This window comes from Telopea speciosissima, chromosome 3 (genome assembly GCF_018873765.1).
Source record: "Telopea speciosissima isolate NSW1024214 ecotype Mountain lineage chromosome 3, Tspe_v1, whole genome shotgun sequence".
NCBI lineage: Eukaryota > Viridiplantae > Streptophyta > Magnoliopsida > Proteales > Proteaceae > Telopea > Telopea speciosissima.
In genome coordinates, this window is record NC_057918.1 from 55,375,831 (window position 1) to 55,393,141 (window position 17,311).

The following is a 17,311-nucleotide window of genomic DNA, read 5'->3' on the forward strand; positions in this document are numbered from 1 at the left end:
CAACCATGTAATATTCTAGTCAATATTCTCCATCATCTTGTATATCACCCAATATTGGGTTACCTTATTTACGTACGTCTTGTAAGTTATGTATATATATCCCTATTGGGATCATCATGAATTAAGGAATAATATCTACATTAACACTAAGGGAGAGCCGTTGCAGTGCAGCGAGAAACAAATCCTCACTTAGTCACTTGATGCAGAGCTGAACTCCACAAAACAATTGGAGCTTCTGGGCCTCGATACAGAGAGACCTCAGAACCAGTGCTTTTGCAAGGTGCAGATGGCCTGCCTGAGGTAGAAGCGAGAGGGTGAGAGGGCAAGAGGGAGAGAGAGAGACAGAGAGAGAGAGAGAGAGAGAGAGAGAGAGAGAGAGGTGCTCACCCTTTGTTCTGGCCTCACCAGAAGTTACAGATCCAACCGTTACAGTAAGAGAGCGTGAGAGCAAGAGAGCGAGAGATGAATATGATGTGGATTGGCAGGTAGGACGCACCTCATTAAAAGAAAATATTTTCTTTAGATGGCCATCACATTTAATGTTTCAATATTGTACCACCTTAAACCTGGGTTATGTCATCTTGTTGGTTATTAGTTTGATATTTTATTGAAAAATTCAAGATATTTGTGTGAAATATGTACACAAGGGATAGAATGTAAAAATTTGTAGTTCTTCATGCATTTTTTGTTTTTGATATGTTTTTTCATGCAATTGAATATTCCAAAAGCCAGTTTACCAGTGCTCCCTGTGTTGGACAGGATGGATGGATACAAATGTGTGACTTGGTGCTGTTATGGAGAGATGTGGGCTTGGGTGATAGCCACAACATTTTATACATTTATGCTCAAGATGTTTTGGTTCGGGAGGGAAAAACAAAGCTTACTCCCTAAGAATATTGATATGATATATTATTTGAAAAGTGTGATATTCTTTTAACTCTTATTGCTTTTGGCTTTGAACTATTTTGCAATTTTAGTTGAGCCAATAACCCCTTCTTTTAATGTAACTAGTTTATTTGTGACTTTTAGGTTGTCTAGAATCTGAAAATTTGCTTGGTATCTGTTTAGCAGCTTATATTTTCATGGGGTTCAATGATGCAGATTCTTTTTCCGGAGGATTTGGATTCATTATACCCATTTTTTGGTTTTTCCTTTCCATTATACTAAACTGAAGAGAGGTAGCTGAGGGTCTGGCTGGCAGATATTTAGATGCCAGGGATGTTTTATCCCACGGCTGGTTACATGTAAATTTTGATCCATCATTTCTTATGTATAGCATCATCTTTTTTTCCTCTTCCTTTCTTTTGGGGTCCCCACTTTTGATCTGTTCATGGTGCATTTGCTTTTTGTGAATGGGCTGGAAGTAGTGACCTTTGGTTGGTAAAGAAACCCGAGAAACCCTTCATTTTAGATTTGCAGACTTAACAATTGACCAGAAACCAGAAATTACCTTGAGGTAAGGAAGCCCTTGAATCAAGTTTCCCAAGGGTTTATTTTACATTTGAGGTCATCATGTCATTCCCACGGGACACGTTGCCATGTTTTCACTTGTTGGCCCAGTGGAACAGGTAGTTACTGCAGAGAACGTAGTATCTGTACATTAGGCAGGCAGGCAAGCAGGGGTGTGCACGGATGCCCCTCCCTCTAATGAAAATTCAAGAACCAATTTGAACGTATGGTTTTCACTTCAAATTCTTGTTATCTAGCCAGTGTAAGTATGGTAGGCTAATCATGTTCTGATTAGTCAGAACATGCTTTATATGGTGATTGAGTGAGATTGAGTTATATTTGGATTGGGAGAAAGTTCTGTCCAGGAGTGTGGTCTATGCCAGCACTCCCATGAGTCTATCTCTCTCTTTCCCATTTGAAAAGACACCTCTGCCCCCTTGTTTTGAGGAGGAGAGAGAGAGACACATGGGAGTGCTGGCGTAGGCTACACTCCCGGACAGAAAACTTCTTCCCATTTGGATTTATCTCCTTTCAGAAGAAGTCAATCTGGGAGATGACGAAGCTTTAATTTTCTGTAAATCATCCAAAATATTTGGTTAAGATAGGGTATTGTTGACAATACTTTTTTCTTTTTGGGTTGGGGGAATCATAATCAACAGGTTAAGCAATTGTAAGATTTGCAAACATGGTTTAAGTTCGTGGTAGCGGATCCGCGAGTTGACACACTAGTAACCAATATGGGGTGGGATATGGATCGGCTTATTGGCATGGTGCTGGCTGGTTCTGTTTTACACCAATTACCCAATCATCCGAGAATTGGTATTGATGGATCAGTATCGATGGATACCAAACCAATACCTAAAACCATGTTTACAAAAGGTTTTATGGGTGGTCTCAGCCATAGGGTAACCTATGTTTAGGGTCTATATAATTGGACTATGTTCATGGATGATTTTGCAATTCCAATGACAATCTAGGGATCATTTGGTTAGATTTTTAAGTAAAATCCTTTTTTTTTTTGGTAAACAATTTTTAAGTAAAATCAAAACAAAAGAAAATGGGAAGTTTTGTAATGATTACTTAGAATAGTTTTGTAATTAACTTGATAACATACTAATATGTTAAACCAACTGTTAGTATCCAATTCAAAGATTTTAAAATATTAAAACATAATGGCTAAATCGTATTCTTTTGAATTGGTTTCTTTAAAAAAAAAATTGGAAAAAGAGGCAATAAAAAGAAGATGGTAGGTATTTTTAGGGGAAGGTATTCGTACACGGGAGATTCCCCCATCAACTCTATCAAATAAGAGATGTAGGGGCTTTTATGTCATTTTAGATTGGCATAAAATTGCATTTAATGCAAGTCATGTAACTGCATGACCGTGCATGCAAACTTTTGCCCTATTTTTATATCCTTAATTTTTTGGTAAGACTCTACTCATATATTATTACAGGAAAAACGCATGGTGTCAGAATTACAACTCTCCTACAACCAAGGAGTGGATACAGGCCAAGAAGTCGTACCCGCTACGGACTTAGCCCTCCGGGCGAGGGAGTCAGCCACGCTATTAATCTCCCCGGGAATAAAGGAGAAAGAGCAAGTTCTAATGTAAGTCATTAGAAGTTTGATGTCCTTGACAATAGAGGCTATCTCAAAGGGCGGAGGTGAATCTGAATTGATGAGCCGGATCACCTGTTGATTATCTGACTCAACCTGAAGCCATTCAACACCTTCTGAGATGGAAAGAATCAAACCATGACGGATGGCTAGAGCTTCGCCTTGCAGGATTGAGGCAAATTGCAGAGGTTCCGAAACCGCCACGATGATCGAGCCTTTATCGTTCCTGATGACATAACCAAGACTGCTATGATCCTTAGAGAAGGCAGCATCAATGTTTAATTTAAAACCATTTAGAGGGGGAGGCCGGCAATAGGTAGGTAGTTCCTGTTGCAGTTCAAAAGTAGATCGAGGAGCAGTGTATGCAGGCTTTTGAAGAGCTGCTTTGTACTCCTGGAACTGGTTTTCAGAGATACTAATAACCTCAAGGGGGGACCCTTCCACTCCATTGAAAACTAAAGCATTACGAGCTTTCCACAGGTTCCAACACATATAAGCAGCCAAACCTGCTATATCTTGACCTTGCTTCTTTTCCACTCTAGACCAATCAATCCAAGATTGAATAACTGAGGATAGTTGAGGATTATCAGGAGGAGGAGAGAACCCAAGCTTTGATCCAAACCAGGCTGCCCGAGCAAAGGCACAGTCAAGAAGTAAATGGTCTACCGTTTCCTCAGGGTGACCACATCTGGGGCAAGCTGTACCTACCAAGATGTTCCTCTGAGATAGTGCTATTCTTGAAGCAATACCACTTGAACATGCTCGCCATAAAAGATTCCTGATTTTTGGGGGGAGTCGAGCATTTCCATATCTGGATCCAAACCTCCTTAGAGATATGGGCATAACTGGTTCTGTTGGAACTCAAAGCACGAGTGGTAGAAGCAGCTTCCTCCAGGTTGCATAGGAGATGATATGTTGTCTTAGCTATATACACCCCCTGCTTATTACCTCCCCAGACTTGATGATCGGCTTCAAGGAATAGACTCAAGGGGATCTTAATAATTGCAGCCACATCTTCAGGGTGAAATAGCTCCCTTAATAGATCCATTCTCCAGGTCTGATTCTCTTCATCAATCAGCTCAGCCACAAACACTCTCTGTTGAGGTCGATACTGAGGCGAAGAAGTCTAAAATTAGGAGATGAGGGAATCCAACCATCTGACCAGATTCTTATCTGATCCCCCTTGCCCACAATCCAGAGTAACCCAGCTACCAGAACCTTGTGACCTTCTAAAATCCCCCTCCAAGCCCATGAAGGGTTGGAGCCTAGAGAGGCATCTAAGAAGGTTGTGTGGGGAAAGTAAAGCTGCTTCAAATACTCTGCCCAATATGAGGTGGGATCACTCCACAATCTCCAAGCAAGCTTTCCGAGGAGAGCTTTATTTTGTAACTGTGGTTCTCGGAAACCCAAACCTCCCCTCTCCTTTGACTTGCACAATCTACGCCATGAGATCCAACAAATATGATTTCTTCCTTCATGTCCTTCCCAAAAGAAGTGGGTGAGATCTTGGCGGAGTTTAGTATGATAAGCAGCTGGCAGTTTGAAATGGGAGGTGGCATAAGTATTCAAGGAGAGAGCAACTGATTTGATCATAACTTCCTTGCCGGATTGGGAAAGTAAATGTTGTTTCAAGCCTTGAAGATTCCTCCCTGTCTTCTCATTGATTTCCAGGAACAACTCCATCTTAGATGTTCCAAAATTTGTTGGAAGACCGAGATACTTTTTTGGACCGCTGCCATAAGGAATCTTCAATATACGGAGAACCACCTTTTAAACTTTTGAGGCATGTTGGGACTGAAGGTCAAGCAAGATTTACTCAAGTTAATGCTCTGACCACTGGCTGCACAATAAAAGTCCAAGCAAGCTTTCAGGTTATGGATCTCTGAAACTTTAACCTCCGAGAAGATGAGACTGTCATCGGCGAATAGAAGATGGGTTAGAGGCACTATGCAATTTCGAAGATGAATACCATTAATGAGACCTGCTGATTCAGCTTGAGTGAGAGTGGCACTGAGGGCCTGAGAGCATAGAACAAAGAGGGCTGGGGATAGAGGGTCTCCGTTCTGAATCCCTCTGGAGGGGGATATAGTCTGTTGAGCCACTCCATTTAGTAAGATCTGATAAGAGACTGAAGAGATAGAAGCCATGCACATCTTGATCCATTTGGTACAGAAACCTACGGAGGCAAGAACTTTCTCAACAAACTGCCACTCCATCCGATCATATACTTTACGCATATCTAATTTCAAGGCTACCAGCATCTTCTTTCCTTTTTTTCTTGTGACTAATGTAGTGAAATGCCTCATGAGCTAGCAAGACATTGTCCGAGATTAGTCGGTTGGGGATGAAAGCCGATTGTGCTAGAGAGATCAACTCATTCAGAGATAGCCTTTTAATCTACTCGCCATGATCTTGCTCACAATTTTGGCCATCACGCTACACAAGCTGATAGGGCGGAACTGGTCAATTTTTTCAGGCTGGTCCACCTTAGGAATTAGGCAAACAAAGGTGATATTTGAAGCAGGAGGCATAATTCCATATGTGCAAAATTCCTGAACAAACTTACATACCTCATGGCTTACCAAACTCCTAAACCGTTGGAAGAAAGCTGTGGGGAGGCCATCCAGACCCGGTGATTTGATTGGAGCCATGGCGAACAGAGCGGCTTTTATTTTTGCCTCATCAGGAATAGTACAAAGAAATTCATTTGTATGCCCCTCTACTTTGGCTTGAATAGACGAAAGCACCAATTGAAGAGACTCTTCATCCAAACCTTTCGAGGAGAAAATAGATTGGTAATGCTGGTTGACCTCGCTTTTGATTTCTCCCTCCGAATTAGTCCAAGCTCCCGACTGCAACTTGAGTTGCAGGATTTTATTTCTTTGTCGTCTTTGGATGGTGGTAGCATGAAAGTACTTGGTGTTTTAATCTCCTTCAGCCAGCCAATGAGCCCTCGATTTTTGCCTCCAATGGGTTTCTTCTCTTTGAAATTCAGTAGTAAGCAATTGTTGTATTTCCTTCTCTCGTTGTTGGTTTGAGGTAGAGGCGGGGTAGTCTTGCAAAAACTCCAATTCGCCCAAGAGAACTGCAATCTATTTTTGGACGTTACCAAAAGTATTCCTATTCTATTCAGAAAAAATAGGTTTACAATTAGAACTATTTTGGTGGAGTATATCAGCAGCCATACCTGTAGCATTGATGGACCAGGCTCTTGCTGCAACCGCCTCACATTCCTGGTGGGAGAACCATATGGTCTCAAACCGAAAGGGGCAAACCCCAGAGGCTGGAGCACCTTCAGTATCAAGCATAACAGGGAAGTGGTCAGAGCCCATCGCTGGCCGAACTAGAGCAACAACATCGTCGAAGGAGGTTCTCCATGCCTCATTGCAGAAAACACGATCAAGTTTACATTTGATGTTTGCGGGCCCTCTTCGCTTATTAGACCAGGTAAATACAGGGCCCTTAGACGGAATGTCCATCAGTCTACACCTATCAAGCATATCCTTGAAATATTGAATGTCCCTAGAACCTGTGGAGAGTCCCCCTTTCTTTTCAGACCAAGATAAGATAGAGTTGAAGTCACCCAGGTATATCCACTTCTCATCACGGTGCTCCCCCAGCGAGATCAATTGATCCCAGACTAATTGCCTTCTATTCTTTATAGGATCCCCATAAACCAAAGAGAGAAAGAAGGGGGCAGTCGATTTAGACGTAACCTGGGAGTCAAGAACTCTATTGTTGGCTGACAAAATTTGGATATCAACAGTGTCAGTCCAGATGACTGCTAGCCCTCCTCCAGTTCCAATAGGGCTTATAGTGAAAGCATGATTCATATGTAGTTGTCGGCGAAGCTGTAGGATCTTCTTATCTGAGCAACGAGTCTCCATGAGATATATAATGTCTGGCTTCCACTCATGGGAGAGTTTTTTAAGCAACTGAATTGTCTGGGGTCTCCCAACGCCCTGGCAATTCAAACTGAGTATTCTCATAACATCCTGTGAGGCTGATTTACCCCAGCCACCGAGGGGTTTGACAGTAAAAAATGATCGTCAAGCTAATCATTAGAGTTTGATTCCTCCCCCAGTGATGTTCTAACTCTTTTGGCAAGATCCTTGATGGATAAGTAGGGTCCATGTCAAACCCTATGGGTTTCCCCTGTTTTGCTTGACTTGCCCCCTGCTTGTGGAGGTTGAGGGGTAGAATGAGTATTTGTAGACACTTGGCCGATAGGGGTACTGGTAGGGGTAGGTGCTTGAGTGGTGGGCGGAGTAACTGTTACTGGGGATTGAGGAGTTGTGGTGTTGATTAAGGAAGTATGTAGAGGAGGTGGGGGTGACGTGATCTGAGTTGTGTTAAGGCTTACCCGTTCCAGAGGGTTCATTTGGGCACCAGTTCCATAATTCAATGACAAAGAGGGAGGGTTGGTACTAAGTGTAGGAGTCACAGATGGGCTTTGGATGGAATTTGGGCTTGGTGGAAGAGAGGCTGGAGGGGGGATTAACGTTGAATCCGGGGTTGTGGGTAATAAGGTCAGCGTTAATGGAGTAGCTAGGTGTGTGGGACCGGGTATGGAGGGCGGGTCAATTAAAGAAAAACCGATAGCAGTGGGATGAGTGCCTAAAGATGGTGTACTGATTGAGGGAATTGGGAAAGGTGGTCTTGTAGGGTAGAGAGAAAGTGGATAGTACTATCATTTTGGGAAGGGTTTGGTGGGAAAGGTGCTATGTGATTCATGGAGGATAACACAGAAATGGGAGCCTGGGGATCAGGGGTGCGTATCATTTCTGAGGGACGACACCGATTGGTAGTTGTCAAGGTGGGGGTACGATTTGGGGGGGGGGACAGGGGAGACATGGGTGACAGGGTAGTCTGATACCTACCTTGAGAGATACTGCCACGTGACAGGTTGGTTGCCTGTGGTAGCATGCACATCAGTGTCTGAGCTGTAATCTGAGAAGGACCTCCATTGTTCACTTGGTTAGCATATCGTCCTGCAGGGCTGCCGGCTAGTGGAATAGCCGAGGGGGGATTTTGAGTGGACTCTTCCTCTGCTAACATACTTGGAGCTACGTCAATCAATCTAGCTGGGGGAACCATAGCTCTGATTCTGAAGTTTAGTGTAGCCTTTGGAACCAAAGAACACCTGACTCCGTCGCAACCTTCAAGTTCCTGAGCATGTTACTGTTGGACTTCAAAGAAACTTTCACTGTGGCGTTCCTCATGTTCCAAACTACCACAATAGGCGCAGAATATTGGGAGGCGCTCGTATAAAGACGAATAGGGAGCTGGGCACCATTTTTCCTCTGGATGATGAGTTCTGGCTTGAGGGGACGCCTTATATCGATCTTGACTCTGCATCAGAGGTAAGCTCGATTAACACCAAAATGGTCACCAGAGACTAACATCACCTGAATAGGATTCCCGATCTTTCTAGAAATTTGAAGACCTAGCTTCTCTTGTAGTAGTTCCTGAGGTAAGTCATGGAGCTGTACCTAGAAATCAACCAAGTGGAGAGGCCACTCCCTTGAAGCATTCCATTTCTCGAGAACCAACAGGTTACCTGAAACAGACCATGGGCCTCCTTCAAGGATGTTCAAAACATCCAGTTTATGCTTGAAATAGAAAATGTACCGGTGAGCCTCCAAGGGGGTCACAGATGCTCCATGTACGAGGTGCCAGGCCGTAATCAGTGCTTCAGAGACTGCTTGGCACCGATAGGGTTTGCTACCTACCACTCTGCCTACTAACATCAGCTCCACCTGGTATTCGAAGTCATCTTCTGTATCATCTCCGAGACAAAAAATATCGTCCTCTTCATCTGAAGGGGGGTTGCTCGCCACTGGATCTGGCGCTCTACCGGAGGATCCACCGGCCATGGAGAAGGAGAGGAAAGCACACTCTCAAAGGGGAGGGTAAGGCAAGGGATGAACCTACAGAAGGAGAGGAGAGCACACTCTCAAAGAGGTAAGATTTGAGTGACGAATCTACAGAAGTTCAAAGAAGATATTCAAACAAGAAGACTAGAGCACCGAACATCTCTAGGCAATAGTGTGCAAATAGGAGAACGGTGGTGAGAAGATGATGTAGCAAAGGTAGAAGGAACTCAAGTAGAAATTCAACATCGAAAGATGCCATAAGAGCTTAGTAATCCAAGACACGCTCACGACGGAGAAAGAGACACGCTCACGGCAGATAACGAAGTTCTATTCCAAATGAACATATTTTAGGGGACAATATATTGGAGGTTCTCAATGCTAAGGTAATTACACTACGTATTACATAATGTTCAAAACATGATTGGATGCCTTAACTTGTCAGAAACTGTTTTTATTAAAATACCCTTATATCAAGCTTCAAACCACCTTTGTAAAGATTAATCATCTCTCTTGGAGATCATGAAAACATGGAGTGTACCATATGCTATCTTATTAGTGTCATTGTTTACATTAGAGGTCAACTGCATAGCAGCTGTAGCCAGTTGTACTCAGTAATTTGGATGAAGAGACAGATCTCGGATTTCGCATTCATAGTGATGGGTCAGTGGTAATCATGTGTGATTAACATGAGTGCAATCAACTTTTCTAATAATTATTTGCAACACTCAAGGACTAAACACATAGATATCAGATATTACTTTTTGAAAGAAAAGATGATGGCAGGGGATGTGGGATTGGTGTTTGTTCCCATTGAAGATTAGATTGTAGACATCTTAACAAAGCCACTCCCAAAGGACAGTTTTGGGAAATTTAGAGACAAGCTTGGAGTTGTGACTCCAAGGGCACAGTAGGCAGTAGTGATGCAATGGGAACAGGTGAGAGTGCATAGAACACTACTCTCCAATGTTCTAAAACTCGGGTTTCGACCAGTCAAAAATCGAGTTCGTCTTGGTTTCGACCATATCTCGGTCGAAACCTGGGATTTTTTCCCATTGATGGGAAAACCAAGGTTCCGACCCCAAAACAAGGTTTTTTAGATCTGATTTTTTGCAAGTTGCTTATTTTTCATTTTGAACATAATCCATGAATTACATTCACCAAAAAAATCACTGAAAATGATACTTGTGGTTATTGACCCAAGTTTACTAACACACGCGCTGATACGATGCATTTTAGATTGATTTTGTATCAATCTTATAATACAAAATCGGCATAGAATGCATTCCAAGAATATATAACAAACATAGCCTATATGTACATATAGTCATGTTGACTTGATGTCTCCTTAGACTAAAAACTTGACAAATGAGGAAATGATGTCATACATAATATTTGAATCCCAACTGAATTTCTTCTGCATACCATTAGATCAAGGACACCCAAATTGAGAACCAATTTTTTGTTTTCAACCCTAAAACCCTAAAACAAATGAAGAAATAATAACCCAACACAACAAAACAGTTTCTTGTTCTGTTTTCTGATAAAATAACGAAGTGCACTATGGTGTATATAAAACAATCTAATGATACTCTTGAAATGGAAAGAGAGAGATACTAGATATCACAAGCCACAAAAGTATATTAGTAGGAGTAACATGGTCAATTCACTATTGTTGGCTTATATCACCACATCTATGTAGAACCGAACTCTCAAGAAACTTTCTAGGTTTTATTAATGGGGCCAAAAAAAGAGAAAGAAAGAGAAGTCACAGGTTTGTCTTGAAAACACCACTCTCTTTGCTTTTCTCATAATGGGGCCAAAAAAGAACAAATAGGAGAGGAAGAGAGAGGTAATTAATTAAGTCACCTGATACCGAGCAGCTTATGAAGTCTGATGATGAGCTCTTCTTCTTCTTTGGAAATGTTGCCTCTCTTGATATCTGGTCTCAGGTAGTTCAACCATGAACCATCGCAGCCTGCAACTCTTCCCACATCGCTCCAAACCTACAAAACCATGACAATAAGCTTCATATATACATGTAGTGATGAAGATTAAAGAGGTGCAATAGAATAGAACAGAACAGAACAGAGAATAGAGAAATTAAACCTGCTTTTTGAGGGAGATATCTCTCAATTTCCCTTCTCCATGAGTGTTAATGTAGGTAGTAAGTATCCGATCCTCGCGAGCTGACCATGCTCCAAAACATAGGATTCAAGAAGAAGAAGCAAAAATACAGAATAGGTGAAGAAGATGAGGCTGTCGTTGGATTTAATGGGAAAAAGAAAGATAACAAAGTGTAATATGGTTTTGCAGTCTAAAGTAAAGATGTTTGGTCTGTGTATTGCTAAAACCAAGGAAAAAGCATATCAATTAGCCCTGGTTTAGACCTGGTTTCGAACAAAACCGTCGATTTCGATCGAAACCTAACCAAAACGGTCGAAACCAAGTCGAGCTATGGGATTTTTAAAAGTTCCACTTTAACTCGTCTCGGAACCTGTCGAAACCGAGACAACTCCATGATTTCAATAGGTTTCAATCAAGCTTATGATCCATGCCACTCTCCATAGGATTAGGAAGATGCTAATGGGCACTCTTATAGGTGATTCTATGCAAAGGGAATTCCCATGTAGGAAAGCAATTCCACCCTTTGTATTTGTTGTCAAAGAAGGAGAGAGTAAGTGTATGAAGAGAGCAAAGGCAGTACAGTTCCCAGGAGATGTTTAGGTGTTTACAGTAGTATAGATTTTATCAAAATATTTATAGTAGCATAGAGGTGTTATGATGAAGAATGTTGCCAATAATTCTAAAGGAAGAGATGATTGGGCAACTAGCAGTATTTAGAACAGTTATTTGTATATGTGGTGTCATTGTTAGCAACCTGCTGATGTGTCAATGATGAAGTGGTCAATCATTAGATGCAGTTGCATGTACACTGATGATGTGGTGCATGAATAGTAAAGTGGCAGTGTATAGCTTCGCAGTGATGTGTTTGATATGTCAGTAATCTGGGTGGCAGTGGTACAGGTGCAACAATATTGATGATGTAGCTAGTCAGCTTGGTACAGAGGCAACTTTTGGACTCTGTACTTGTTAGCATGCGTGTGCTTATGTCATAATAATGTTGGATTTTTATGTTGGATTTTACTCTTCTCAGGTTCCTTCATCTGTAGGTTTCGTAAGTACCTCCTTAGAATCGTGGCATGTGGCAAGGGATGATCTAATGGTCACAATTTAAAATAAATTTTTTAAGTTATTATCTAATCCTAGTTAACCAAACCCATATCCTAACCCTAATTAAACTAATCACACCCCTAACTAACCCTGGTTTAACAAGAATTTTTACCTAACAATTCCAAAAAGGGGTTTTGAAACTTGAATCGTTCTTTTTTATTTTTATCCCTTTCCAAACCCCTGTTCTTGCATGCGCGATGCCGGAGGGGATGATGTTGCAGTAGCGGCGACGGCAGCGTTGAAGCAGTGGCGGTGGCGGCGTCGGCGTCTAACCTACGATTCCCATTGAAACAACACACTGTTGGAAAAACCGTGATTCCCATTGAAGCAGCACACGGCATTGAAGTGAAACTTAACCTGCGATTCCTATTTCTCCAATTTCAGGTAAAAGTTTGTAGTTTCTCCATTTTAAGTGTTTGTTTTTAAAGTGAAAAACTATTGGAGATCCGTGAACAGAGATGGATTTTGTAATCTAATGTAAAGGAATATATGGCTGAACCTATAGAGTCATTAGGGTACAGTAATAGTTTACTTTAAAAAAGGCAATACATGGTGGGTACCACAACGATCAAATAGATTTTGTTCCTTCAAAAAATTTATAAAATGAGGGGGAAGGAGCCCATGCAGGTGCAATCATGGTGTTCTATATTCCAAATGTCATCTTACCTTCTCAAGATAAAAACAAATATTCTTGTTGGGTAAAGAGTGTCATAAGAGAAATGATTAAGAACCACATTAAGAACCAGAAAAGACCTGAGGTTTTAAAAGAAAAGAATCCATAATATATATATATATTTTTTTTTTCATTTACCTTGTTCTAGGTCTACCTATATTGTTCAATGGATGATGAATGTGAATCAAGTCCTGCTGGTCTAAGTGTTCTATCCATGTAAAATTTAAGCAAGTGGGTCAATTGGGTTCATGTACTTAAGCTCCTTTACTCATGTATAAGATGCATGGAAACAAGGGTTTGATGTGGTCCGTCCATCTAGTGTAATCGCATCAGTTAGTTCATGTCTTTAATAGTGCTTTCATGTACTCGAGGAGCTCTCTTTGCCTTTTTTTGCCTAGCTAAATGTACACTCGTCATGTCTTTTTTTTTTTTTTCCTCTGAAATGGTAATGTATACTTGTTGTGCCTAATTTTTTTTTCTAGCTAAATGTGTTGTCACTGTTTAATGATTGATTTGAGAGATTGTGTGGGGATATGGATAATTCAATGGCTACAACAGATGAGAATAAGCCTCATATCGGCATGCAATTTAATTCAGATAACGAGGCTTATGATTTCTATAACAGTTATGGAAGAAGATTGGGTTTTAGTGTCAGGAAAGAATATGTAAATAAGAGCAAAAAAGATAACACTACCACAACTTCGAGGAGATTCGCATGTAATAATCATGGTATTCGGAGAAAAGACAAGCATGACATTGATGTTAATAGTCCTCGAGAGGAGACGAGAACAGCTTGTCCTGCTCACATAGGCATAATGTTGGAAAATGGGAAATACCGATGCCATGATTTTGTTGAAGATCGACCATAATCATGAGCTTCATATACCGTCTACCATGCACATGATGCGGTCACAATGGAATATTTCGAAAATACATGGACATGTAATTGACTTGGCCGATGATTCTGGAATTAGACCTAAGGTCGTATTTGAGTACATGGGTAGACAGGCAGGTGGGAGACAGAACATTGGTTATATACCACAAGATCATCACAATTATCTCCGATCTAAACGTCAGCGTGACTTAATTCATGGTGAAGCGAGCAGTTTGTTACAATATTTTACAGAACAATCTAGGCTAAATCCCTTTTTTAGCTACGCCGTGCAATTGGATACGAATGAGCATGTAACAAATATTTTTTGGGCCGATGCAAGAATGATAATAGATTATGCCTTGTTTGACAATGTTGTTACCTTCGATACTACATTTTGCACAAACAAGGAAAATAGGTCATTTGGTATATTTGCTGGATTTAACCATCACAGAGGAGTCGTTGCATTTGGGGCAGCTCTTTTATATGACGAGACGGTAGAATCATTCAATTGGTTATTTGAGGCATTCTTGGAAAGTCATGGGAAAAAGAAACCTATAACCATTTTTACAGATCAAGATGCTGCAATGGCTAAGGCAATTTCAGAGGTGTTTCATGGGACATGGCATGGTTTGTGTACTTGGCATTTAATGCAAAATGCGATTAAACATCTAGGTAACTTAATGAAGAACGGATCAAGCTTTCTATCAGATCTAAATAAGTGTGTATATCAGTATGTTGAGGAAGTAAAATTTGAGTCTGCATGGGAAGAATTACAAATTAAGTATGGGGTTGAAAATAATCCATGGTTAAATCGTATGTATGGACTTAAAGAGAAGTGGGCTAGATCTTATATGAATAATGCATTTACAAGTGGTATGCGAAGTACACAACTAAGTGAAAGTTTAAATGCTGACTTGAAGGACTATACAAAATCTATTTTAGATGTTGTACAGTTTTTTAAGCATTTTGAAAGGGTAGTCAATGATAAACGTGCTAAGGAATTGAAGGTTGATTTTGATGCAAGAAATAAGCTACCAAAGATTTTGTTTTCCCACACAAAAATTATTAAACATGCAGAGGAGGTGTACACTCCAACAATCTTTAACTTATTTCAAGATGAGTATTCATGTGTTGGTGATTGTTACATAAAGTGGAAGAATGAAAGTTCTAACTTGCGTGAGTATATTGTTGGTATTCTTGATCAGGAGATGGAATTTAAAGTTGAGTGTAATCCATCTGAGTCTGTGATTCAATGTAACTGTAGAAAGTTTGAGACATTTGGCATTCTATGTTGTCATGCTTTGAAAGGTTTGGACTTATTAGATATCAAGTGCATTCCTAAAGCATATATATTGAGAAGATGGACACTTGCAGCAAGAAGCATGGTGATTGAATATAGCAGGGAAAAAGAGGTTGTGAAACATGTTAATTTGGATTCTACAAAGCGTTCTACATTGCTATGCCGTAAATTGGTAAAACTTGCATCACAAGCATCCAATTCAACAGATGGATATGATTTGGTGAACAATGCTGCTACTGACTTGTTTAAACAACTAGACAATCTTGTCAAGGATGCCCCACACCAAGCTGAGTCAACTGAGGAGCCTAATCTGATTATTGCTAAAGGGCTTAAAAAGAAAGAGAAGAAAAAGAGAGAAGGCAAAAATACTACAAAAAGATACAAAAGTTGTTTGGAAACACAAGGAAAAAGCACAAAAAGTCCTTAAGAGATGCAACAAACCCCTCCTACACCATCTAATTTAGTAAGTTGGACTCAACAGAGATAGATCTCAATAATTTTTTTTTTATTTTAAACATTTTTATTGCACTTTGGTGATAGTTTTTATGTTACATTATAGCCACCTCAAGAGATGCTATATTGGAATCAATTTGATGGATCTCAATCATCCTTTCAAACAAACCTCGATTGAAAAGGCCTATTTTAGGTATATTATATTAATATTGTTTCATCCTTGACTTAATTATTTTTGTTGCACTTTGGTGATTGTTTATATGTTGTATTATAGTCACCTCAAGAGATGCATCAAATTTCTTCCCCTACACCGTCAACTATAGCACGTTGGAATCAACTTAATAGATCTCAAGAAAACCTACCAAACCTCGGTTTTAGAGCACTACTTCAGGTACATTATAATCATTTTGTTATTTTTTTAAAAAATGTTGTCATGCTATACTGGTGAATGTTTGTATGTTGTATTAGTCACCTCAAGAGATGCATCAAACTGTTCCCCTTTCACCGTCATCAAACCTTGGTTTCAGAGCACTACTTCAGGTACATTATACTCATATTATTAATTTTTTATTTTTTATTTTTGTATTTTACAAATTACTGCTGCACTTAGGTGATTGTCTGTTTGCACTTTTATAGCCCCAAGGGTCATTTGATCATTCAACACCAATGACATGTTCCTCCCAAGCCTCCACAAGTGTGAAGCATAATATTTAATTTGATGGTTCAGGTATATCTTGACTGGCATTTCTGTGCTAGTTCTTCATTATTATAATTAATCATAGTGATTGTGATCACCATTTTCATTCTTTTACAGTGAATTGATCTATTGGACATCTCATTCAAACTAAGATGGGGAATTGGGAAGTTGATGATTTGGAATGAAAATCGCCAAAGAATAGAAAGTTGCAAAGATATTGTAATTTTGTATTTTTCAAACTTTTATCTTTGATTTATCTATAAACGAAGCTTGGATAAGATTTATTGAGAGTGTTGTATTCGTGTTTCGGGTTGTATTAAGTAGTGGTGTGTAGTATTTATAGTGTGGATTGCCACTTGTTTGAGAGTGCTTCCGGGTATCATGTTATGGAAGTTCCATGGGGAGGATGAGGCTGTGCCATCGTCTGTTGCAAATTATCATTTTGTAGATGAAAAGGATGAACCTAGTACATTTTCTGTTTTGCCTATTCCGTGGAGTGAAAATGAGAGCCTAGAATTTACAAAAAAAAAAAAACACATCGTTTTGCATGGGACAGTTGATGGGTTTCAAAAAATCTATAAGTACGTTATATCATGGAAGTTTGAACTTTCGGATGCACAACCTGAGATTTTGGTGCTTTCCAAGGAGAAAAATTGGATTAATCTCCACAAGGACAATCTTAGTCACAGTGCAATGCCTTCACTTTGTGAGGAAGAATCTAGATACATCTAGCAAATCCTTGCGGGAATACATTCAAAAAGTTTTCTTGTTTGGCTATTTATATTATCTTAATGAATTCTATGCATTGTGCAGCTCACATGATGTCCTACCTGCTGGAATGCTATATGGGTCAGCAACTCTTAAGAGTTTCTCTCAAATGAAGAATCTGATTACGCCCAAGAAAAAAAAAATAGTTTCATTGGCATATTGTAAGAGTGATATGGAAGATAGGGACTGTAAAATTTATCAGATAGTCAATGTAATCTCAGGCTAGGTATATATATTGCCAAGTAGCATGTCGTCAAGTATAAGATCATTTTTAATCGTTACTAGTCATGGTGAGATTTTCTGAGACCCTGCAGGGATTGTACATACATCGTATTTTTGCACGTGGGAGTATCTCATGTTTTTGTAATAG

The 17,311-nt window shown here is 40.0% G+C and overlaps 3 protein-coding genes across 3 annotated transcripts; 2 read left to right on the top strand and 1 right to left on the bottom strand.

Moving 5' to 3' along the window:
• Positions 1–2,937: 2,937 nt before the first annotated feature.
• Positions 2,938–4,752, bottom strand: LOC122655307. The gene is made up of 3 exons (XM_043849510.1): positions 4,282–4,752; positions 4,018–4,195; positions 2,938–3,920 (listed from the first exon to the last, which is right to left on the bottom strand). The coding sequence occupies exons 1-3, from the start codon at positions 4,750–4,752 to the stop codon at positions 2,938–2,940; spliced, it is 1,632 nt and encodes a 543-aa protein (XP_043705445.1).
• An 8,630-nt stretch (positions 4,753–13,382) lies between these two features.
• On the top strand, positions 13,383–13,718 carry LOC122655309 (protein FAR1-RELATED SEQUENCE 7-like). The gene has a single exon (XM_043849511.1). It carries the CDS (start codon positions 13,383–13,385, stop codon positions 13,716–13,718), a length of 336 nt encoding a protein of 111 aa, XP_043705446.1.
• Positions 13,719–13,845: 127 nt separating this feature from the next.
• LOC122655310 (protein FAR-RED IMPAIRED RESPONSE 1-like) lies at positions 13,846–15,450 on the top strand. Its single transcript, XM_043849512.1, has one exon. It carries the CDS (start codon positions 13,846–13,848, stop codon positions 15,448–15,450), a length of 1,605 nt encoding a protein of 534 aa, XP_043705447.1.
• Positions 15,451–17,311: the final 1,861 nt, after the last annotated feature.